This window comes from Lupinus angustifolius, chromosome LG14 (assembly GCF_001865875.1).
Source record: "Lupinus angustifolius cultivar Tanjil chromosome LG14, LupAngTanjil_v1.0, whole genome shotgun sequence".
Taxonomy (NCBI): domain Eukaryota; kingdom Viridiplantae; phylum Streptophyta; class Magnoliopsida; order Fabales; family Fabaceae; genus Lupinus; species Lupinus angustifolius.
The window spans coordinates 7375223-7401116 of record NC_032022.1 but is presented as its reverse complement, the minus strand read 5'-3'; the positions used below and the strand labels follow the sequence as shown (position 1 = coordinate 7401116).

At 34.2% G+C, this 25894-nt stretch overlaps 2 protein-coding genes and 1 long non-coding RNA gene across 3 annotated transcripts; 1 reads left to right on the top strand and 2 right to left on the bottom strand.

Annotated features, from left to right (window-relative positions):
- On the bottom strand, positions 451 to 6065 carry LOC109326626 (probable UDP-N-acetylglucosamine--peptide N-acetylglucosaminyltransferase SPINDLY). The gene is made up of 11 exons (XM_019559340.1): positions 5870 to 6065; positions 4406 to 4622; positions 3903 to 3995; positions 3737 to 3838; positions 3495 to 3662; positions 3292 to 3380; positions 2490 to 2611; positions 2154 to 2335; positions 1554 to 1838; positions 1165 to 1312; positions 451 to 988 (listed from the first exon to the last, which is right to left on the bottom strand). Exons 1-11 carry the CDS (start codon positions 6007 to 6009, stop codon positions 615 to 617), a joined length of 1920 nt encoding a protein of 639 aa, XP_019414885.1. The 5' UTR covers positions 6010 to 6065; the 3' UTR covers positions 451 to 614.
- Positions 8794 to 23918, top strand: LOC109326629. Its single transcript, XR_002105270.1, has 2 exons — positions 8794 to 8830; positions 23750 to 23918. It is a non-coding gene; the product is annotated as an uncharacterized LOC109326629 (long non-coding RNA).
- On the bottom strand, positions 12518 to 20485 carry LOC109326624 (probable Ufm1-specific protease). Its single transcript, XM_019559339.1, has 13 exons — positions 20264 to 20485; positions 19832 to 20179; positions 18276 to 18544; positions 17997 to 18084; positions 17704 to 17879; positions 17136 to 17226; positions 16808 to 16930; positions 16604 to 16651; positions 16443 to 16519; positions 15207 to 15295; positions 14839 to 14950; positions 14185 to 14287; positions 12518 to 12922 (listed from the first exon to the last, which is right to left on the bottom strand). The coding sequence occupies exons 1-13, from the start codon at positions 20427 to 20429 to the stop codon at positions 12693 to 12695; spliced, it is 1920 nt and encodes a 639-aa protein (XP_019414884.1). The 5' UTR covers positions 20430 to 20485; the 3' UTR covers positions 12518 to 12692.

The window sequence follows — 25894 nt, the reverse complement described above, 5'->3', positions numbered from 1 at the left end:
ATCATATTAGTTATTTTATTAGGATCAACAATTACAATAAAAATCTATCATATTAGTTATTTAAATTAAATAAATTTATTCATGTTAATGATGACAATATAATTTAAAATAATAATCTTGAATCATGTAATAATTTTTCCAGCAAATAACATAGGCATAAGGTTGCATACTTAGTGATTACCCTTCACTCTTTAAATTAATAAAACACATCATCATAATCCTTTATAGGTGCTAAATAGAAAGAAAAAAGGATTAATATAATATAAATTTCATAAACAAAGACTAATTCACACACTTAAATAAAGACTAAAGTACAAATGAGAAATAATTCCAACTATTAAGTTGCCAATTTATAGATAAAAACTATTGTTCTCTCTTTTGTACCATCTTGTTGAAGTGTACCCCAATTAGATGAACTACTTAATAGATAATTCTACCCATGGGACACAATTCTTGAACTCGATTAAGTGACATAGTTTTAAAGCTTGAAAATGAACAAATACTATACTAAATCAATCACTCATTTTGTTAGCAAGTAATGATACAAGTATTTTCCTCTTTGAATCATTATATACAGCACAAAAGAAACTAACTATCCTTGAGTTACTACAATATCATTCTTTAAGAAGGGTTGAGGAGAGGCCCCTGCATAACTTTAATATGGCAACCACCTTACTCAAGTTAGACTTTGCTGCATCCAGCAATGGATCTGATTGAAGTGCTTTGTCAAAACAGTACTTGGCCTCATCCCAAAGACCCTCAGCAACAAACACAAGACCCAGATTGTTAAATGCAGGAGCATAGCCAGGTTGTAATTCAAGCGACTTCGTAAACATTGCCTTTGCGCGTTGATATTGTTTCTGGTGGCGATAGAAAATTCCCAAGTTGGATAATATTGCATGTGCTTGTTGAGTTGTTGCCAAAGACAAAGCATGTTTGTATACTTTTTCAGCTTGAGATGGTTCTTCTGATAGTTGAAGTGAGACACCTATACATGCATTTTAAACTCATTAAAACCTATAAAAATTCTTTCACTGCGAAAAGAAGGGTCGGGAGAGGGAGTCAAATTGTGAAATAACAATTGGCTATAACAAAGGCAAAGAAAGAATATTGAACATTGAAAATGAGAAGATGTACATTCCTATTACACCACAAGAGGTGTACCTAGGTTAGACCATGCATAACTGCAATTCTTGTCGTAGGCAACGGCAGCTTTGAGGTACTTTTGGGAAGTTTTGAATTGCCGGGCACAAAGACTATGAAGGCCAAGTTGGTGCCACTGTACAGCATCATCTGGACCTTCAGCTATAGCCTGATAGAAAAAGAAAGACACGCCAAAATAAGGTATGAGAAACTGTATCCAATCATTATCATAAAAACACCAAAAGATATTGAGTTATTATGATATTTCAAATAAGCTGTGCAAACAACACTGTACTTTATAAAGCTCAACTAGCAAGTGGATACTTGAGATAAAGCTTGAAATTTTCTATCCCATGTGCCACACCTACCCCTTATCCCGAGATGGTCACTAAAAGAAAGCGATAGATTACCTGCTTTAAACTGCAAACAGCGTGCTCTTCAATTTCCACCAGCCCATGCTTTTCACCTTCATATGCTGCTACTATCTCATGCTGAGCCTTGTGGACCATGGCAAGTCCAGCCCATGCTACTGGAAGCTCAACAAGGGATGAATCACCATCTCTTACGATAGAAGCCATCTCATTTCCAGCACATGAAAGCAGCTCACTAGGATCTTGTGATCTTTCGGCCTCCTTTATTCGATGGTTAGCAACAGCATAACGTGTAGACATGCAATTGGGATCGAGTTTTGCTGCCTACAAAGTGATGGCAACAGAGGGAAGGGAAAATTAGCAAATGAAAACCAGAAAACCACAACTTCGAGAAAAGCTGACTTTCCAACAGGGGAAAATGTAACAAGTGACACTGACACTAGCCAAAAATGCAATGCACACATGATCAATGAGCAATTCCTGCTATAATCATGAAAAAGAATGCATACAAAATCATCAGTGTAAATTTATTGCAGAGAATCAAATATCAAACATTTCTGCCTAGAACAAGGACCAGAAAACCATTTAACAACCTCAATAAATATGCTATAAATGACTGTAGCAAGGAGCCATGAGCACCTTCTCCAAGCACTTGCTGGAACTTCGATGATCACCACTAATAGAAAATGCATAGGCAAGATTTGCCCAGATATGAGCTGATTTGCCATCTGCTTTGACTGCAGCTAACAAACATTCCTTAGCAACATTAGCAGCTGTCACCTGATCTGCCGAAGCACCTTCAGCAGCACTTGCACCAGCCCCTGGAAGTAAAGAAAAATCATATAATATTTTATTGGATCCAAACCATATAAACATAGCTTTCCTTAACAGTTCAACCACATAATAACAAATGAATTAAACAAAGTAACATCGCACAAAAGTTGAGTGCATATATGTACTTTAGAGTAAAGGTACCTGCTACAACGGAAGCATATTTACATAAAAGAAGGGAAGCATAGTTGACCAAAGCTGCAGGATGATTTTGATCTTTTAGGATCAACTCTTGGAAACATTTTGCAGATAAATCCAAATTCCCACTGGAAGGAAACATAATTAGTAACAGTACTTTGGAAAGATATGGATTGAATTAAAAACTCAACCCCTTTTAATTTGAGTAAAACGTGATTTGGGTCCATGAAAAATTCAATGACACCAATTTAGTCCCTTAAAACCATTTCCACCAACAAAATCCCTGAAACATTAAATGGCAACCACGTCTGTCCCGGAGACCAATGTGGCGTGCATCTGGAATGTCACGTGGGATGCATTTGGAATGCCATGTGGAATGCATCCACTCCAAAGTGTCGCGCTGCCGTGCTCCAACTCTGGAACACCTTCCCCCACACCACCTCACTGTTCACCATGCAATTTGACGTTTCAACTCGCACTTTTGGTTACCTTTATCCTACTCCCAAACATACCCATAGGGAAAAGGCTTTGGTTGTTAATTTCGTGAATTATTTATAAGACAAATTTATCATCAAATCTCTGCTTTTAAGCATCGTATGTTTGTTCCCATTTTAAATTGCTTTATTATTCACAGTGCTCATATATATTAAAACCCCAAAAAATGACACTCTTACCACAAATTGCATGAAGAATGGATGGACCATCTGTGGAAGGTACTACTCCAAATGAAAACAGTGTAAAAACTAATAACAAACAAGTGCATTTGTTTAGACCCAAAAATAAAGTATTAATTGCCATTCAAACTTACATTTGGAGATAAGCTATCCCAAGATTTCCTAGGCAATCATAGTTCTCTGGTGTAATGGCCAACAATGATGACAAAACTGAAATAGCACTCTACAGCACAGTTGAGACAGGGGGGAATGGTAACATCAGATAATGAAACTGAACATCATATATGCCTAAAGGACATTAAAGTATGATGAAGGAGAGCAAACAAGGTACTTGTACCTGCACTCGACCGGTTTTAAGAAGGATAAACCCTAATGTATTCCATACAGCTGCCTGTCTGATATCTGACCGCACAGACTCTTTCAATTTAGAAAGAATTTCCTCAAGTTCATGAGGTTCAAGTTCTTTATCTGAATTATCTTCTGATGAACTTTCTAGAATCAGGCACTATAAGGATTATAAAACATGTCAGTGACCAGAAAGATTAAAACCATTAATCAATCAGATTAATATTTTTGAACCTGTGCATGGTGAATCTGAACAAGAGAAAGCATCTCTGGCCTATCAATCTCAGCTTCAGGCCTGAGTAAGATCTCTTCTGCCTTCTCATAAGCCAATACCGCCTGAAAAGGTGGCTCCTTAGCAATTTAACATATATCAAACATAACAAAAACTTGAAATCATTACCTTTTGAGGTTGGCTTAATCTTTGGTACATCAAGCCAAGTATAAAATGTGCATGAGCATTTTTAGGCATCTTCCTTGCAACATGAACCAAGCCCTACAAGGGTTAACTTATTTCGTCAGTTAGAATGAAGTAAAAGCAACAACAATTACAATAATAGTAATAAAAATAATAATAATGATGATAACAGCAACAAAAAGTTGAGTTTGAAACTAGTGCTAATTGTTACCAAAATATTTCAACAAAAAGAAACACAATTCATGACAAGACAATTTTGTGAGTAGGAAAGAAATTTAACTGACTGATTAACTTAATCCTTGAGCATATTTGACCCAAAATAATAAAAAAACATCTTTACTTTAAGATGTGAACCCAGTGAAAAGATCCCCAAAAAAAACAGATAAAATGCCAAGTTTTCCTCGGGAAAAAGAAATTTGATTTACAGTTTAGAAGTGGAATGAGTTAAATAAAAGGAAAAATATTCAATGATTTTTAAACTGACTCACAGTCTTGATGCTGCTAACTTTTTCCTCCCGAGTGGAAGGAACCCCATGAACATGTTGATCACCCTCTGCATCAGCTCCACAATCAAGAGAAGAATCTGTCTTGCTTAGCCTGGACCGGCATTTCCCCAGTTTGTTCAACTTCTTACCTTCGCCTTCAATGTTGTCGGTGTCTTTGGACAACAAACTCTTATCTTGAGTGTTGTCATCAATTGTCAACCTGCATATACATTAAAAGATAAATAAATGATAACATGCAAAAACAATATATTCAGTAACCAGTATAAATAGTAATATAAATAATTCATTTAGCAGCAACTGGTCCTACATAACAAGAATTGTTTTTTCATTTTTAAGAAATCTTGGTAACAATTGAATGAAGAATGATCATGGGTTTTTTTCCACGAAGAAATGGACAATTTTCCCTCAGACCAAACTTCATTGGACAAACTAAAACACTCCATAAAAATTCCAGTGAATAAAATAGGCAGTTACTCCACTCGACAGTTTTTCCCATATCTCCATCACACATACAGACAGAAACAAGTCTATATCTGTAGACATACACCAATAAACATTCTGTGTGCTCCTCTATAAATAGAACATGAATTGACTGGGGAAGGACACCACAAATTAACATCAATACTAGACTTGCTATTTTTATCCTACAAGTAGAGTAACTGAGTGAGTTTGTTCAATGCTCCACTTAGGAGTCTAGATCCCTCACATTAGTGCAAGTCAAGTTGGTGTGCTAAGTGCTCAAAATTGAATTGCAATGAAAGCAAGTTTTGGATTTCTCATTTGATTTTTTTGTTTTCTTTTTTTAATTGGTCACGAGGTGCATTGACTTGGTAGTGGAGGAGGGAAAGGAAGCCTAGTATAGAATTTAAACTCTAACATCATCATCAAACCTAGACTTGTTTGGATTGATGGAAGGGGTGGAATTGAGCGAAATGGAATGGAATAATACTGGGTTCCATAGTTTGGATTGTATATAATAAGATGGAATGGAATCAACTTATTATTCACTCCATTCCCACTTTTTCTCATCAATAAATATCCAAAAAACAATAAGGTAACTTTGTCACATTCCATTCCACTCCGTGCCATTTTATCCCATTCCACTCCTAACCCTTCTCGTAGCACCCGGACAAACACACACATCATAAGAAACTCGAACGCAGCCACCAAAACAGATAACAAATTGAGAGTCAAATAAAAGGCACACTACCCTATCCTCAACAGTTACTCACATACTACAACAGAAATTCAGAATAAAAAAACAGTTATTTATATTTTTTTACAGTGTAGTGAAAGCGCTAGCGAAATTATCTATATAACACACAAATTCACTTGACTCCCCTAACATAGTGCTAAATTAACACGACAAGATTGATTAAGTTATTTATTTATCTTTAAGAAATTAAAAATTGAAGGATGTGAGAAAAGAAAAGAAGAAAACGGAACCTGGAAATTGAAGGTGGAGGAGGTGGAACGAGAAAGGGGGAATCGTCATCATCGTCGTTTTCAGGAGGATCAACGTTGAGATCAGCCAAAACGACAAGCTTTGTGGGTTGAAGACTAACCTTCCAGTTCGAGTTCGCCATATGTTATTGCTTCTATCTATCTCTAGGTTTTCCTCATTTTGCATTTCCTATATATAGTTTTTTATTATTATTCTTCCGGTCTGTTCTTTTTTTTACGGAGACAATTTCCTATCTTACAACAAAAAAACTTCTAACAAATTTTTTTTGGTAGAATCATTGTGTATATGCTAAGGAATCAATTTAAGGGGACTGATTGTTTTTCCCTCTAGTTTTTAGGAATTAGATTTTCGACATTTTGGTTATATTGAAGATCTAGCATAATTTTATACTACCAAACTAGTAAGTTGCTTGTGTAAATATACGAGGCGTTATTTTTTACCACATGATTAAGAACATATATATTATATCTATATTATTTTTTTAAGATAAGGAACCATTTCAAATTTTATTATTTTTAAATTATATATCTTTCAAAATTCAATGTCTCTCATTGTTCAACCTCACAAATATTAAATATACACAATATAATATTGTGGAAAAACTTGATTATATGATCAGGAATACATTTAAAAACTATACATGCATTTAAAAATTGATGAGTTAATAAATTAAATTTTGGTCCTCATTAGTATTACACATATCAATATAATCAAAATCTTTGTATTCATTTTTATCACATAATATTGTGAAGTTTAGAAATATTTGCTTCAACTTTATAACTGATTTAATTGAATTGTAAATTTTTTATTTGGAATTAAAATAAAAAAAAATTATTTATTTGTTCAATAATTTCAATAGTTGATGCAAGTATTATCTTTGGTTATAAAAACTCTTTATTTTTTTAGCGATTTTGTAGATCTGGATAAGTACTTTGAACTATGACATCTATTGGATTATCAAAATTAACAAATGTATATGTCAATAGGTATGTAATGACGTAGTTATAGAATTATAAAAAAAATTATAATTTAACTAATACATACTAATGTTATTATATTTTTATGTAAGGGATTATGTACAATTACAATAGTTTATATAATATTTTAAAATTATATCACTGTCTTGATTATATGTCTTCATCCATACAATTTTTATACAATAATATTTAAATGATCTATAGAGAGTGATAGATGATACATAAAATGATTAAATGATATTAATTGGAAACATTTTAAGATTTATTTAAATGTGTAACTACTACATATTCAAGTTACTATAATTAAAATATGTTTTCAAATTTTCCTAACAACTTTAATACATAATTTTAAAATAGAAACTACGTCATCATAATTAAGAGGAGAGGTCCACTTATTGCAATAGTAAGTTTTCAAAACTTACTCCACATTCTAGCCATCAATTATAAGGAAATCTAATTGTCTGAATTAGTGAGTAAATCAAAACTATTAGTTATCCCTATAATTAATGGTTACGATAAGGAGTAAATGTAAAAAACTCACTCTTAGAGTAAGTAGATCCCCGCTCCATAATTAGTATCCTCAATTCCTTAATTATAGAAAATGAAACATTTAGGAATTACCAACTTTTCTTCTAATTAATATTAAAAATAATTATTTTTATGAAATAAATTAAATATCAAAATATATCTTTATTAATTATAATATCATATCACTCTATTATTCTATTAATAATAAGATTGGATTTCTGATATTAAAGTTTTTAAATATAATTAAAAAGTTTTAAAATCTATTTAAATAATTAATATTAAAAATTGTTAATTTTAAGAAATAAATTCAATGTCTATCATTTTTATGCCAAACATAATAACAAAGATTTTCTCATTAATTGTAATATATAACTCATTCTTTCAATTAATAATAATTAATATGTTAGTTTTTGGTGTAGGTGATAGTCAAATCTTAAATCTCATTCACTCCTCTCCTAAAAACAAACCACATTGTAACTCATTTCTTATTGTTTTAAGTTTGCTATGGGTGAGGCTCGAACCACAACTTCATCCACCTCATTTCTTAAACTCTTTCAACTTAACTATCATATCATTTTACGACCATCAAACATCGTTATTATTGCTCCAAATTCCTTATTTCATTATTAATGCCCTAAATTCCTTAATTTCAGGAAAGTAAGAGAATTATCTACATTTCTTCTAAATAGTACTAAAAATTGTTATTTTTATGAAATAAATTCATTGTCCATCATTTTTATGCGAAGAAAATTTCCAACATATTTCCATATTAATTATAATATCATAGTTTATTCTCTCTATTAGTAATAAGATTGATTTTCTACTATTTATGTTTTAAAAATGACTAAGTGATATTAATTGATAACGTTTTAAGATCTATTTAAATGTGTAACTACAACAAAATTCATTTAATGTATTTAAAATATTTTTCAAAATTTCTATTTTGTAACTGATTCGCAATTTTATATTTTGTAACTGATTCGCAAATTTATATTCTATTTCTGTAACTTATACAAAAAAATCAAACTACTTTATTTCTTCATGAGTTTTGAATCATATGTTGTATTATTTATGATGTTAAAATAAAATAAAATATAGATGAAATTAATTATTATTGAACAAATTTATTAGTTATAATTCTATAAATTTATCTACATAATTAGCATTGCCTAAAATTTAGAAATCATAAATAATTTAAACAAAATATAAATCCAATCAATTGATTATCACAATAAAAAATTATTAGTTATAATGAGGATTGCTTAAAATTTGGAAATCATAAATAAATTAAAAATATATATAAATCAAATAAAAATGAAGACATTATTCTTCTTCATATATAGGAATGCTAAAAATCGAGAAATAAAGAACAAATACATTATATTGTATTGTTGACAATCCAAACAATACAAATTTCTAACCAAACAATTAAATAAGGTAATGAGGTTTAAATAAAATTTCGAAGAGGATGATTAACAATATGTGTTTCTGAAACATGCAAAACAAAAAATTAAAATAATGATTCTTTGAATAAATAAGTTATGTGTTTCTGAAACATGCAAAACAAAAAATTAAAATAACGATTCTATGAATAAATAAGTATATAAGTAAGATAAGAGATGCGAGTAGAGAAAATTGCAGAAATGTTCAGGGGAGAACCAAACTATAAATAAAGAGAGAAAATGATAACAATGAGATAAGATAAAGAGATAAATATATTATTAACAAAAAATAAATAGACAAATGAATGTAATATTGTAAGTGAATGTATAATATAATAGAGATTGGATACATACCATATGTTTTGAAGGTTTGATCTTCCTTTAGGAAGATACATTTGTTTATCATATGCTAAAGGAGAAAATTGCTGGAAGTATATATCTACAAAATAATAAAATTAGTGAGAACACGTCTATAAAATAAGAAATCAATGAAAAATTATACAAAAATCAATGATCAAGTAAGAACAGATCTACGAAATAAACCAAAAAATCAATGAAAAATGTATTAAAGATCATATCTACAAAATAAATAAATAAGTGCACTCTAAAGAGGATCTTCTAAAGAAAAAGAAAAATGATGACAATGAAGAGACATAATAAATATTGGAGAGAGAAAAAAGATTGTTGAGAGAAAAAGAATGTTGGAAGAGAAAATGAGAGTCATATACCTTAATAACAATTCAAATTTATTACATCTTAAAAATGCAATAAAAAGCCTTTAGAAGAGATGACATAAAATGCAATAAACTGTATTAAATGCAATAATTGTCAAGAAATGACAAATATAATGTGGAAATGTACATATGATTACCATGAAATCATTTTGGAGAGAGGAAGATGAATGAGAAATGACATGCGACAATTGATGAGGTGGCGTGAGGAAGAGATGTCATGTGACAATTGATGAGGTGGTAGGAGTTTATTTTGTTATGTAGGTAATAGATAGATTAATGTTTTGTTTATGGATGGCAACGGGGCAGAACGAGCATGAGTAGTGTTCTCCTGTACTCATACCCGCACTATTTACGGGTACCTACATAAGTAGTCGATATTTGCAGGTACCCACGGCTTTTTAAGTTCCAGTGTATATTTATATATTTTATAATAATCAATATATATATAATAATTATTACATGAATAATAAAATTTATGTACATGTTAAATTTATCATATATTTTAATTACTAAAATTCATTATGAAATAATACAAAGTTAGGCTATATATAATTATAAAATAATAATAAAAGTGTAATATATATAAATTATTTAATTAAAAAATAAATTTATAAATAAGCGGCTATCTGCAGGGCGGGAATCATGATACCCGCTCCCACCTATAAATTATTTTTAGGGTACTCATTGCGTGTATTAGCAGGTACTCATGGGACGGATATTTTTGTCATCCCTAATAATCTTGTGGATAAAGTTTTGAACAAATTAAAATAGTCCAAAAAAATCCTGTAAATTTTATTCATTGATAATTTGATCTGGAAAATATATTAAATCAGATAAATTCATTTTTAGATTTTGATTTCTCTTCAATTTAACTCAATTTTTAGTGATTAAATTGTTATAAGAGAAATTTTAGCAACAAATTGTTTTTATCTAGTTATTTTCTTTGTTTTAAGCAGCAAATTGTTATTCAGAGTATTTCATTAATTTATTTTTCAGGTAACAAATTGAATTGGCAAAAAAATTAAGAGACAAGTTGGGTCCTTTTCCTTTTTAAAAGACCATTAGTTGAATCATTAAATATAGTGTAAATGTAAATTTTAATCCCTCATATTTTTTTTACCTTATCATTTTGGGGTTTTTTAATTTTTAAAAGATCTAATTGATAAGATAAAAAATTATGAGAAATTGAAATAATTATTTATCCTTAAATATACATGTTGGCAAACTCATATTGGATTGTTCAACATAAGCATATTGGAACTCGTGTTGGTGCAATGTCAAAAGATGAAGTCCTAGCAATTTGTAAATCACTTCATGGGGACAAGGGATAACTAGGGATGGCAAAAAAAAACCGTACCCGTAAGTACCTGTGGATAAAACCTGTACGGACATGGGTACTGATTACAAACAGGTACCACGGGTTTTGTAAACGAGTTTTTAAAAATACCCGTAGTACATACGGACGGGTACGGGTATTATGGTACCCGTACTTGCGTGTACCCGTTACTTATATAGTTTGATGGTGAAACATCCTACAAATATTATTACATGTGTAGAAACATACATGTTTTACAAAGAAAATATATATTTTTTATTCAGGAAATGAGAACAAAAAATCACACAAATAGAAAACACCAATAAATTCAATCAAAAGGTAAAAAATAATTATGTTTTATATCATTTGGAACACAATAGAAGTAAAAAATTAAAAATTCATTTATAATATACGAAACCCGCGGGTACCTGTTGTACACGCGGGTACTCAGAACTATCAGTGAATACCCGCATATTGATACCCGTACATGTACAGGCGGATATGAGTAATGTTCTCCTATTTTAAAACGGGTAGCTACTACCCGTGCCCATTGCTATCCCTATGTTGCTTCACTTTCTGAAATGATACTGAACAATTTTGCAATTTTTTAGTTTGTCAAAAATATAGATTTAAACAATATTTAGCCTTTATTTTATTTTTGTCCTTTATGTTTAAAATTCTTTATTTTGGTTCTTTAGATTCTAAAATTTTCTAAATTTGTCCTTCTACCGACAAACGTTAAGAACTCTAATGGAGATGTTCGAAAATAACGCCGTTTTCACCATCAGATATGTCCCCTGTAAGTATATCGGCGTCAATGTAACAACATATCAATGGTGTCTATTAATGACAATTTAAATTAAAGAAGAGAGTTGAACACATTAGTGGTGTCAATAGTAGAGGATTATTAGTTCTCTATCCTCATAACAAAGTGAAATTACATATTAGATGAACAAGAATATAACACATAATAACTCATTACAAAATATATTATAATTAAATAACAGTACTTCAAATATCTAAACATCCTTTATTTTTTAAAAATCAATCAATCTATCTATAACTTAATTATACAACATACAAAGAGCATGATGTTTAACAATAGATTAGAAATGATATTTCCCATATAAAATTTTCTATCCGTAGGAAAATAATATGCCTTTGTAAACCCATCATTAAAATGCAGAATATCACCTAATGAGAAATATCACATTCGTGTATGCAAAAAAAAGCATCTACTAATTTTATAGGCGGATTTATATTTTTCTTAAATATAAAAAGATCGTAATAATTTGTGAATTTTTTCCTTACGGTTTCCTTCAATATTCTTTGGCTCTTTGCACAAAAAGAAATTACATGAGAATTTTGCCCTCATATTCTACTCAACATTTTAAATTGTTCGTAACAATTTTGTTAAGCAACCAGTTTATGTCCTTATAAAGAAATGTTTATTGAGGATTGGTAGTTTCTACTGCTCAAACCAATCAACCAGGAAACTCATGTTAGAGGTAATCCAAAAGAGAATTTATTGAACATTAAAGTGAAAACAACTTATTGGGAGGGGTAATCACGCATCCAAAAGAGATTAATTCCTTACCCAAAATAGTGGGAATACCTCGATAGTACCCAAAAAAATCCAAAATTGGTATAACCTAGAAACAGAGCATGTATATTACAGAACATCACTGATCCAAAAGTGAATTTACCGAACTCTCCACATGTTCTTCTAAGTGAAAGTATTACTATTCCATATAAAAAACTTGGGTATCAATTAGAAACTAAGTTCCCTCCATTAAACACTCTTTCTATCAAACCATGTTGGGCCTCTGAGGAAGCAAGAGATTATAAAACTTATCATGCAAGAAGAAATTCTTCCCTTTGTTATCAACAGCTTTTTTCCACCCACACCATCCTCCATTTACTATTTTCTTCAGATCATCTGTGCCAGTATAGTGTGGATCAAGTATTAAAAATGCACAATCTCCACTTGCATCATTGTAATCCACTCCCAAGAGTGTATATGCAAGTACACCACCACCTGCATATTAGAAATAAGGGTTAAGATAAACATCACTAATCCTACCCCTCCAACCAAAAAAATTCATAGAGACAAACAAACTTAAGACAAACTTGTATCCAAGTTAATATGCATATAAAATATTTAGTGTGGTTATTTTCTATATCTATACTATCAATAAAGCTAAAACAAGTAGTAACCACCTTGCATGGCATAATTTTAATATTCTATTTTTATCCTTTTTAACCCCTCTCCTTAATAACTAATAAAAACTTCCACATAATTCTTTAATTTTTTCATGAATGCATCATTACTCTTCTACACTTTCTCTTACTTTTTTCTCCTCTCTTTCTCAACCAAGAATAACACACAATAACACATGAATATCTCACAACCCTATAATAATTTTTATCTTCTTAAATCTACATTTTTCATTGAGTTTATATAGTGCATTTCTTAAATAAGAGTGCGGGTTGACAGACACGGAGTGCCGATCGACACGGTAGTACTATATAAAGTCAAAACATTGTGTAACTACGACCATGGTGTAATAAAAACTTCCACATAATGCCTTAATTATTTCATGAATACATCATCACTCTTCCACACTTCCTCTTATTTCTATCTCCTCTCTTTCTCAGCCCAAGAATAGCACATAATAACACATGAAAAAATAGCTAACAATCCTATAATGATTTTTATCTTTCTTAAATCTACATTTTTCATTGAGTTTATATATTGCATTTCTTAAAAAAGAGGGTCGGTTGACAGGCATGGAGTGCTAATCGACACGCTAGTATGTAACTATCACCATGGTGTAATTTCTACTTTCTTATTTTGTCCTTAACATTTTTTTTTATTTCTACAATAAAACCATGTAATCCTAGATAATTATCATTAACATATTTCACCTTAAATTGAACATTATAATAAATACAAAAAAATATAACATAAAATACATTCAATACAAAAAAATTCTAATTCTCTAAAATAAAATATATACACAAATTGAATCCTTAATAAAAATACATAATAAGAAAGCGGGTCAGCAGACACGAAGTGACTGTCGACACGCTAGTATATATAAGGGATGACTCAAGTGAAAACAATAAATTTGGGCTTTACAACCAATCATGAATGTTTAGGATTAAAAGTTAGTTATTGGTCACATGATAGTCATATGCATGTATCTTTTAATCTTGACTATTCAAATAAGATCCAATGATCCATATTAATTGTTCGCATTTATCACAATAGCATAAAAAAAATTACATTCTACTAACCAATCATAACAGGTGTTCCTTGGTTCTCAAAGTGCAATGCGAGCTCCCGACATTTTTCGGGAAGCTCAGATCCAGATCTGACATTGATGACTTTGCAAGTAACCTATTAAAGAAAGCAAACAACTTGGTCAGATCATTAAGAATCCAATTAGACCCACAAGTGCCACAAAACTGAAGGGTAAAAGCATGAGGAATTTGATGAATACACGCCTAATGGGCCAAAAACTCAAACCCAAGTGATTCAATGATAGGAATAGGATTAGACCTCCTATTAAAAATGTATATGTAAGGAGAAATAAAAGGGTAGAAGAGTAATTCTCTATATTTTCGGTTGGAAGTAGTTAGGAAGGGAAATTCTATAAAAGGAAAGTTGTTGAATGAGAGAGTTAGTATTTTTGGAAGTTAAGAAAAGAGGGAAATAACTGATTTCAGGGAAATCAGAAACCCTAGGAGTTCTATTCCAATCGGTGTAAGTTTCCAATTCAATTCTATAATTGCAATACAGACAATTCAAGATCACATTGATCTTGAATCATTCTTTTCTACCTATCTCTATTCTTCCATTCTATTATACCAGTTGTATCATTCAGTATACAGTTTTATTAGAAATAAATAGTTCAACATAACAACTATTAATGTGAGCAGAATACTTACACCCAAAAGTTTGTCCAAAACAAAGCTTAACTCAATAGCGCCAATCCATTCCCGTGACCCAATAAAAGAAGGATCTTTATCACCAATCTCAACAAGTGACTGCTGTATTTCTCTGAGAAAGTTGTAGGTTTATTAGGCTGAATCATATGCATCAATGCATGAATATGACAAGCAACATTTTGGTTGAATGCTCGATACAAGTGAACTTAGGCCAGTCTAATTAGAAACCAACACTTTACATAATCAATTTAAGAATTCATTACACAGGGAAAAACTCATTTTAAAACCTGAAGAGACAATAAGGAAATAAATAGATAAAATTAGCTCAAAAACAGAATCCATCATTAGAGGAAGTAAACTGTAGATACCTATGAGAAGGAACTTCTATAGATGAGTAGTTTTGGAGTCTAAACCATGAAATGATAGTCTGGAGAGAGCGATATGCACAGCCCCATCCCTAGAAAATCAACGTAAGTGATTTAGTTTGTGATACTACAAGGAAATAGAGACATTTTGTATTAGTGATATCTGCAAGTAGGTACATCAAATTAATTACAGTTATGCCATAAGATGTTCATCAACCAGATAAGAAGTTGATGCAAGTGGGACAGACAATATTTGGCAAGCTAAAAGCAAGCTTATAAACAGACATGAAAACTCCTTGGCATCACAACTCAAGTTTTGTCATTCAAGTGGCAACTGGCAACAAACTTACATCTACATGCAAATATTTTTCTACTTAATTGCAAAGTTTCCTTGTAGTCACTGTATAGGTGACATGCGGACAAATTGAAATTAGCATTGCCATCTGTTAACATAAGATTAAAATATGCTCACAAAGGAAAAAGCACAATAACCTAGCAGCAGATGAAAAAGGGTTTAAAAGCACAAGGAAAGGAAAACAAGAGATGGAACTTGATAGAATGTCAAAAAGCTAGAATTTAGCTGTTGAATAATATCCAAAACACTGACAATTCAGCCCAGAAGCAACGCTAAGGATAACAAACAAAAAGGGGCTTCAAGTTAAAGCAAATAAAAATTTATTGACCGGCACTTGATGCCTTCGAACTGGTGTTCTTAGTGAAAAACTAAGTTAGATCAATAATAAACAACTGATAATAGTTCAAAAAGAAGCTTCATAAAATTGGCCTTGATGAAGCTCCTGCAAAATCCCACTAAAGTGCCCTTCTATTTTATAATGGCAGAAAGGATTTGGCAAAACGAAGAAAGACACTAACAAGCCCTGTCAATGTTTCCACAGGTTGCATTTCTCAAGCAGCTACACATTACATGACCTTCTCTTTCATTTGTTGTCCTTTCCTTTCCTGGGTGATTATAAGTTCTAATTCCATAAGTAATATTCTTTTTATTCAATTAAGAACTTAAAATACATTTTGATGTATCCAGACAGTAATTTACAAATGTCTGAACAAAATTACATTATTCTGACAATCTAAAACCACTCAGCAATATAAACTGGGGCATGTTTTTGTTTGAACTTAAACATTCACCAGTTACATATGTAATTTCAATTCAGACTAAGAAGAAGACATGTAAGTTCAAGAACATGTTAAAACATTAGGGAGCAGAAGAATTGCAATTACCGAATCATTAAAACCATCCTGAAGATAATGGAAGTATTCATAAGAACCTTGAACAAGGGAAACAGTTCCCCCAGTAACTGCAAAAGCCATAATGATTTCAAATTAGAAAAATAAAAATTACATTAAGAAAGAGAGACTAAAAGACCATAATAGCAACTTACCCCCGCTGCTAGGAATCCCAATATGTACATCTCTGGGCAAACTTGGACCTAATATTATCAACAGATATTAAGAAACGTAGAGCATATGAACACAAATAAAAAAGGAAATTATTACAGGAAAATGTAAAATGGAAAGAGGCAAATGCAATCATAATTGTCAGCACCTAGAGCATAAAGAAGTTTCCATTTAGATGTACACTCTACCTTTCTGTAGAGAAACATTGCCACTGTTTCTCAATTTCGAAAAATCCAAGGCATTAGCAATTCTCAGAAGTGGACGGTCATAAGGCAATCCCAACCTCAAGTGTAAGGATCTCCTAACTTCAACTGTAGAAAGCAAGAATGTGTCATAAATCACTGACACATGATGAGATCATAAATACTAAATAGAGTGGAAAAGCCTAAAGATTCAATACATTCCTCTCTGAAATTTACCAACAGTACAAAACATATTTGTATTCTATTATTTTCTATTTGACACAAGTACATGGTAAAAGAACTACCCTATCTATGCCAGGGTTCAAAAGCATACCTTGCTTCATTTCTGTCTCCCCAAAACTCAGTTCATAGAAAACAGTTATTGGATGCAGAACCCCAGGAGGACTAAAGTGATAAGGTTTTAGCTGGCAATTAAATAGTTTGCTAGTTAATCAAAAGAACAATATGTATTAAAAGCAGATGCGAAATAAATACTTTACCCACAAATAAAATTATAACTGAACAAATAATAAAAATTAAAGAACAAAATAAGTTAAATAGAAACCACAACTAAATTATAGAAACAAATTGAATATATTTGAAAGTTCAGATGAACATTGTTATATGTAGTCATTCTGGTGCATTGCAGCTAGAAGCAAATGGGCACTGGTACTTTCAGCAGTGACTATTAAACAGAAATGATGTACATATTTGAGACTTGTGTACTTGCTAGACAAATGCTTAAGGGCCATTTATAATTTCCCAGTGGTAGGAAAGAGGGTGAAAATAAGTAGCTCTTAATCCATTAAGTATACAAATACGATCCTTTTTGTGAATTAGAGTCATGGTGGAACAGCATAACCATGGAAAGCTTATGTAACTGGATAGATGCACTGCCTCACCTGAGGATGTTGTGTCAAAAGGTTAGGCAACATTGAATTCTGAAGTATATTTAACTGGTCAACCAAGCCCGGGATGATTAAACTTGAAATTGCATGTCTGAGTGGAAGCACCTTGGAAGCATAGCATAGTACATCTAGCTTAATATCAATAAAAAGGAGTCTGGTTTCTTCCTGGACTGAAAAGCAATAATTCAACTTCAATCAAGGAATGCTTAAAGCTGTAAAATTAAAGTAAATCATATTGATCAATGACTGAATATGTGGGGCATCATTTATGACCCTAAAATCCTGACCTGGAAGGTATTCTGCAACAGGTGCGACAGATGCCGAGGATGGCACTAAGCTATTAGAGAGAACACTAACTTGGATAATATCTGCATTCTAAGCAAAAGAAAATCTCACAAAATGGATGATAGCAGTCATTTGACTATTCATAATGCACATTTTAGAAAGGAAAAAAATATACCAGATAATAAAAAAACATCAAATACTATCAGATAACATAAAAAACTTAAACAACTAAAAAGAAATGGGAGAAAATGCACAAAGAATATTATTATCCTATATGTTACCTCAATAGAAAAAGCTGGTGAGCCTGCTTTACTGTTGACAGAAAAGTATGAACACAGTAGTGAACTTGCATCAAAGCCATCATCAATCGCGGCTAAAGGTCTGATCTTGGAGAGGTCTACGTGAAAGTCTAATTCTCCCCCTTGAACAACAGCAGGTGGAGGTAGATCCAGAGAGGATTTGTTTACTGATTCTAATATATAAACTGCTTGTGGGTCTCTTAACTTGGCAATGACAGCTTCAGTTGCCTGTACATACGCTTTCTCAACATCTGCAGAACAAAATTTGCCCAGAATTTACTGCATTTAGAAAATAATCAAATATGCATCTTATATAATTTTCTAGTGTCCAATATTATCCTGGGCAGTCATACACCGAGACTTACAATTTCTTTTATATGGAAATTGAATTTCATCTAAATTTTGAAACTTGTCACTTAGTTTACTATCTACTATCCTTCATAAGTCATAACCCACATTTTTGTCTCTCACATATTTTCGTATTTGTAAGGCGGCTTGAACTCAAAGCAATGTACTTTCAGCTAGTGCTTTCATTGTAACTCATGACAACAGTCCTGCACTCGATAACATCCATCAACAAACTATTCAATCAAAGCTACACAAAGAGAAGAGCTTGACTCTAGTATCCTGCTCAATCACTACTTTACACCTCAATATATTGCCTTCATGCTTTTCACAAGGCTCAAGGGCTTACTTAATTGTATGGCAACGATAAGAAGTGCTTAAACATAAAACAAACCAAATGCCAAATGCAAACCTAAGTAATGCTTCCAACCTACAAAGTATAAAAAAGCCAAAATAAATTTGGTAAATATTGACTATGTTTCAGGATATAAATATAAACCAAATTGGTAAAAAAAAGAGTAGATAGCAAGGTTAGTCCCAAATAAATGTTGCTCCCTAGTATAGTTCTTAAGAAATAAAAATCCTAAGTTGGTCTCTGTTAGCATTTGATGAATGGAGAGAATAAGATGAAACAGAATGTCTCTTTTGGTATATTAGTATATAACATCTAGTATCCAGTCACCACAAGCCGCCGACTAATCCGGATTTGAGCTGAGCAGGACCACAAGGGCGACAAAGCTTACATTATTTGAAGCAGTTTCACTCTCGTGAACTCAAAAGTGGAACATAAAAAAAGTATCCAACAACAACAAAAGTGGAATATCCTTATTCCACTTCTTTATTTTGCCTTGTTATTAACATGATAGAACAACTCACATTTTATTCCATCATCTCGGACACGCAAACCAAAATATACCAAAAATTTTAAAGAGCATTATGACATCATTCCGTTCATGTAACCGACCCCACCTAGTGGAATAAAGGTTTGACAGTTGTTGTTGATCGAAATAGTCCCTAAAGAGCTAATGTATCCCTAACATTTGTCAAAAAAATAACTAACCGAACATTTGAAATTGTTAACAACAATGTAATTTTTCATTTCTCAAGAGCTAACTTAGAGAGGCACATGTTTTTCTCAGCATCAAATCTCCATAACAACTCAAAACCTAAAATAAAATTCAAGTGAAACCTACCCTTCGGATTTCGAACAGGATAATATAGCGGCAACTTAATCGGAAGCTCACAACGAAGCAAACAACCATTCTCCCACACAAACCTCTCCGAATTGTCCTCCTCTATAATCTCCGTAACTGCTTCAAACCTCTTCACATTTCCATTCTCCGACACAAAGAACTTCACCTCACCAGAACCCGAACCCGCAACCGCTCCAACCACCTCTCGATCTTTCTCTCCATACATAATCTTCCTCAGCCCGCGGGCAGCTTCAATTGCATCTCGGGCACCATCTTCAACGACGTCGTTTCGCGAAGCTAAGGCTCCGATTACTTCGAAGCCCTTGGGAATTAAGGATCGGAGTTGGTCTGGTAAGAAAAGAGGTTAAATAGAGTTGGTGAGAATGGGAATTTGAAAGAAGGTGGAGGGTAAAATGGGAAGAGTGTGTAAACCTGATTCATTGTGGAGATCTGAGGAAGAAGAGTGGAGGAGTGAAGCAATGGTGAGTGGAGGGAAGAATGGGGAACCGATGAGCCAGTGGGTTGATGGGTTGGATCCTGTGTGGAGATGCTTTCGGTGGAACAGTAGTCTCACGCTGCGGTTACTGTGATCTGCCATGTGTGTTTTCTGCTTCTTCCCTCTTTGCTCTTTTCAATTTGTTGGTTCCAAGAAAAGAGTGATCAATGTAAATAATAATAATAATAATAATAATAAAATATCATTATCGAAATGTGAAAGTATTACTTTTAGGTATATTTTTCTTTTCCTTAAATTATGTCATTTTCAATTTTGTATATGAAAAAGAATGTATATATAAGTTTTATATATTTTTAGGACATGGATAATGTTAGGGTGAATATACTATTTGATTACTAAGGTTTAAGAATGCCGAAAATAGATTAAGAAATTCTAAGAAAATAATTATGGATAAAATTCCTCATAGGGAGTTCATCATTCATTCACCATTAATATAGCAAAGTTCAGAAGGATAAAGATGATCTGGACCGTACAAGTGGTCAAATCTTACAATAACAATAACTGAAAAGTAAGATATTTTGAGAGGGGTTTTACTTCTTTACATAGTCTTTCATTTATGAGGGCTTTCTTGCATCTCTTTTAGGCCTTTCTGCATATTGGGCCCTAACATTGCCCACCTCATCAAGCACAACCTTGTCCTCAAGGTTAGAAGAGTGGGTCCTTGGATTAGGAAAGCACATGTTGGGGCAGTCCATCAATGCTCCGCTGGAATTGGCACGTGTTGTACGTGCTGAGTGTGCTGGGCGGGAATTTGAATTGAACGTGTCCTTGGGTGGGAGGGGAAAAGCTGGGTCAAGGCACGTGGCTGATGGAGAAGAGGACAGCGGAACGTCCTTTGATGGATCTAGCGGTGATGAGTGAAAACGCGTGGGAACCTGGCAGCAGAGCCTTGGGACCCGTGTGCTTTAATCACAGATATGGAATTGCGCACTATGCAAAGATCCGGCGGTCCTTGTTGAAAGTGAACCAGAGAATCCTACGGTGCATTTTGAGTTGGCAGAAATTTATTTGACTCATTAAGATGAGTTGGTAACCCCAACGGTTCCAAAGGAGGACCCTTCAATGGTAATGTGTCAATGCAAATGGACGGTTCAGCAACATCCCTAGTGGGTCCCGCCAATTGAAGTGGTTCAGAAGATTTTGAAAAGGTATTGGAGACACCTTTGTCATTAATCTCTGGAGTGATAACCTTGTGAGCTCTCTGTTCCAAGTGTGGCCTATGGTCAAAATTATTTCTCCCCTCTGGTTCAACTCTCTCTTGATTGAGTGACCCCATATGTTCATCTTCTTTGTCTCTAAACACCGAATGAGGTAAGGGAATAAACTGAGTGTGTGGATCGCCGTGAAACCTCCGAAGTAGAGAAACGTGAAAAACAAGGTGGATCCTTGCTATTGGTGGTAGTGATAGTTCATAGGCTACCATCCCTAGTCGACGAAGGACCTGATACGGACCAAAATATTTCGGGCTGAGTTTATGAGAAGCTCGTCGAGCCAAAGTCACTTGGCGGTATGGCTGAAGCTTTAGAAGTACCCAATCACCCACAGAAAAGGTAATATCTCTTCTTCCTGTTTGAGTTTGTGCAACCATTCTTTGTTGAGCGCGTGTAAGATGTTGTTTTAACACGGCAAGCATTTGTGCACGTTGTTGTAGGTTATTCGGTATGGACGACGTGGAGGAAATCTGGGTCGAGTATTGTTTGAGGGAAGGAGGAGTTCGTCCATACAAAGCTTTGAAAGGAGACATGCCTGTAGCTGAATGACGGTTCGTGTTATACCAATATTCTGCTAGAGGAAGGTGACGAAACCAACTTGTCGGTTGAGTACCACTGAAACATCGCAGGTATGTTTTTAAACATCGATTGACCACCTCTATTTGGCCGTCGGTTTGAGGGTGGTACGCCGAGCTAAAACACAAGGTAGTGCCGAGGCGTCGAAAAAAATCCTTCCAAAAGGCACTAAGAAATATCCGGTCACGATCAGAGATGATGGAACGGGAACCCCATGGAGCCGAACTATTTCTGTTAAAAAGCGGTTGGCCAAAGATTCGGCGTTGAACTTGGAAGGAAGACCCACAAAATGAGCATATTTTGTAAGGCGATCCACAATCACCCAAATAATCGTGTGACCATGAGAAGACGGTAGGTGAGTGATAAAATCCATCGATAAATCATCCCAAACATTTTCCGGTATTTTCAACGGCTATAACAACCCATTTTGTTTTGTAGGAACATATTTATTATATTGGCAAATGGTGCATCTCCGAATAAAGTCTCTGGTCTGCTTGTAGAGCCCTGGCCAGTAACACGAGGCGGCAAGGCGTCCCAAGGTGGGTTTGAGGCCGGAGTGACCCGCAACAGGTGTCGAGTGGAATTCTGTAATCAAGGTTTCTCGAAGACCCTGGATATTAGGTATGAAAATCCTTTGTTCATAAAGCATTAAACCATTTGAAAAACAGAATTTTTGTTGCATAGTGGGATCTGACTCGGCCTTGTTTATGAAGTGTAGGCCCTCTAGAGTAGTATAGAACTACCTGATCTGTTCCATAACTGAAGGGAGTGGGGAAGACAGGGAGGAATAACTCGCCACCTCCTCAACTTGACATCGTGACAAAGCATCGGCCACCCGATTCGAGGTACCAGTTCTATATTTGATTTCTTACTGAAAACCAATAAGTTTAGTGACCCACTTTTGTTGTTCTGGTGTATGTAATGCCTGTGTCATGAGGTGTTTGAGACTTTGTTGGTCTGTTAAGATGCAAAATTATCTGCCAATGAGATATTGACGCCATTTTTTTACTGCTTCTGTCACAACAAAGATTTCACGGACGTAGGCAAAGGCGTGTTGCATGCGGGAGGACATTTTTTTGCTGAAATATGCTAGAGGGTGACCATTCTGGGATAATACCGCGCCGATGGCAACAACCGACGCATCAGTTTCCACCTCAAAAGATTGGGAAAAGTCTGGAAGGCTTAATACTGGCATATTTATCATTGCTGTTTTTAAGTTTGTAAAGGCCAATTGAGCCTCTGGACCCCATGTAAAATTATGTTGTTTGAGTAGTTTGGTGAGTGGAGTGGCGAGTGTGGCGTAGCTTTTAACAAACTTACGATAAAAGCCGGTGAGCCCCAAAAATCCTCTGAGTGCCGTGAGGGAACGTGGCAGTGGCCAATTGAGCATAGCTTGAATTTTATCGGGATCAGGCTGTACCCCGCCCTCTGTAATAATGTGTCCCAGATAACTCACAGAGGTCACCCCAAAAACACACTTGGATAATTTGGCATAAAAGTGATCAGAAACCAACAGGTCTAACACAAGATGTAAATGGTGTAACTGAGAGTTCAAGTCTGAACTATAAATAAGAATATCATCAAAAAAAACTAAGATAAACCGACGCAAGTGAGGCCGCAACAAATCATTCATAGCTGCTTGAAAAGTAGATGGGGCATTAGTGAGCCCAAACGACATCACCAGAAACTCGTAATGCCCATCGAAGGTCCGGAAGGCTGTCTTATGAGTGTCTGCTGGATGCACTCTGATCTGATGATAGTCGGATCGTAAATCGATTTTTGAGAAAATAGTAGCATTGCCCAGTTCATCCAATAACTCATCAATGGTGGATATGGGAAAACGATCTGGTATGGTCACTGAATTGAGGGCGCGATAATAAACGCAAAACCTCCAAGTTTCTTCCTTACTAGCAACATGGGAGAGGAAAAGGGACTGGTACTGGGAGTAACAATTCCCGTACTAAGCATCTCCTTGAGCATGGATGTCATAACCTCCTTTTGAGAATGAGGGTAACGGTAAGGCCTAATATTAACTGGTGTAGAGTTGGCAAGTAATGGAATAGAGTGATCATGAGATCGGTGTGGGGGTAGGGAAGATGGGGGTAGAGAATAGTGAGTCATATGAGTTGAGTAATGTCTGAATTTTTGGGTCTGGGGTATGTGAGGGGGTAGAAATGTCTGTTGGTATGATAGAAATAGCATGGTAAGTGGCTATGCTGTCTGTGTGGAAAAGTCTAGTGAATTGGTGAAGAGTGGATGATTGTAAGTTATAGGAGCATTCGCCAGTGAGAATTATAGTCGATTCCCCCATAGTGAATTGCATTGATGGGACAGCAAAATTGGAGATAACTGGACCCAGAGTACGGAGCCATTCAATACCCAAAACAACATCAACACCTTTGATCGGGAGTAAATAAAAGGGAATAATGAATTCCTAATTTTGTAATGTAATTGGGGTGTCATTACACAGACCCGTACAATAGATGTGAGCACCATTACCCACCATGATCGGAAAGTTAGTCGTTTGTGCGATTGGCAAGTGTAAAAAACTAGCAATCCGGGGTTGGAGAATGTTGTGTGAACTACCGGTGTCCACCAGAACAGTCACTGGATGCCCACGAATAGAGCCACCAAATTTAGAGTTTTAGGGGATAACTGACCACCCAAAGCCTGATCAGAAATATGAAAATGCAAGACGTCCTCAACTTCTGGATTTGGGAAAGATGGGGTCTGGAGTAGATCAGGGTCAACCATAGGGAGTGGGGTGGGTTCCCAAAAGTGTACAATGTCATCATCCAACATTAATAGAAACTTTTTTGGTTGGCAACGGTGGCCTGGGAGAAATTTTTCGTCATAGTTGTAACAAAGTCCCTGAGCACGACGGTCTTGCATTTGTGCCTTGGTTAAGTGGCGGATGGGAAGGGATGGGTTGGGTATGGGTGTTGTTGGTGAGGGAGTGGATTTGGGAAAATTGGGTGGCTGTGGGAATTTAGTTGGCTTTGGATAACCACGACCAACATCAAGTAATTTGGCCTCCACCAACTTAGCTAAACCCAAGGCTTCCAAAATTGTGTGAGGTCGTAATATGGCCAGTTCCCGTCTAATTTCATTCGAGAGTCCATACAAAAAATGTAACACCGCGAATTTTACGATTCTGAATTATAAGATTTTATTAATTATATTTTCGAAAATGAATTTCTGGGAACTTTCGGTAAAGAATTAGAAGAAACTCTAGTTGAGTTTTAGTCTTGAAATTCTATTTCCAATTTGGTGGTAAATTTTCATGATTTTCGGAGACAGTCGGTTTCGAACCGCTGTCGGGGCCGAATCTCGCCCGGTACGGCTCAAAAAGTAGTTTCTGAGTTTCGTAACTCGGAATCAAATTCCGATTGTGCCTTTGGCTTCGTAATTTCATTTCGAGTCAATATAGACCCTGAGTACACCCATACCTATTTTCTAAATATTTTTCACTCGGAATGCCGAAATCCGAAATTCTAATAAGATATTAAAATCGGGCGATTTATAATACCCAATCGAGTATTGGCCGATAATACTTGGGCATGTTTATCACACGTGTCCGCAAAGTGATCATTTCGCGTTGAGATGTGAAATTTGTTTTTCCATAAAGCAAACCTCACATCACTTTCTCAAATATCTCATGAACTCATCATTAGCCACCCTAGAAGATTTTTTGATGATTGCCTAGAGAGAAATCTGATTTCCCTTCTCTCCTTAAACCCACACACTTCACACTTCACT

Excerpts from the sequence above, each read along its gene's own strand:
- LOC109326626 (XM_019559340.1), bottom strand. The coding sequence starts at position 6,009 with ATGGCGAACTCGAACTGGAAGGTTAGTCTTCAACCCACAAAGCTTGTC. Across the intron at positions 4,623-5,869 it reads CCTCCACCTTCAATTTCCAG|GTTGACAATTGATGACAACA; the intron begins GTTCCGTTTTCT and ends ATGTATATGCAG. Across the intron at positions 1,313-1,553 it reads CTGTTTGCAGTTTAAAGCAG|GCTATAGCTGAAGGTCCAGA; the intron begins GTAATCTATCGC and ends TTTTTCTATCAG.
- LOC109326624 (XM_019559339.1), bottom strand. The coding sequence starts at position 20,429 with ATGGCAGATCACAGTAACCGCAGCGTGAGACTACTGTTCCACCGAAAG. Across the intron at positions 16,652-16,807 it reads CAATGTTTCTCTACAGAAAG|GTCCAAGTTTGCCCAGAGAT; the intron begins GTAGAGTGTACA and ends TGATAATATTAG. Across the intron at positions 15,296-16,442 it reads AGGATGGTTTTAATGATTCG|GGATGGGGCTGTGCATATCG; the intron begins GTAATTGCAATT and ends TTGATTTTCTAG.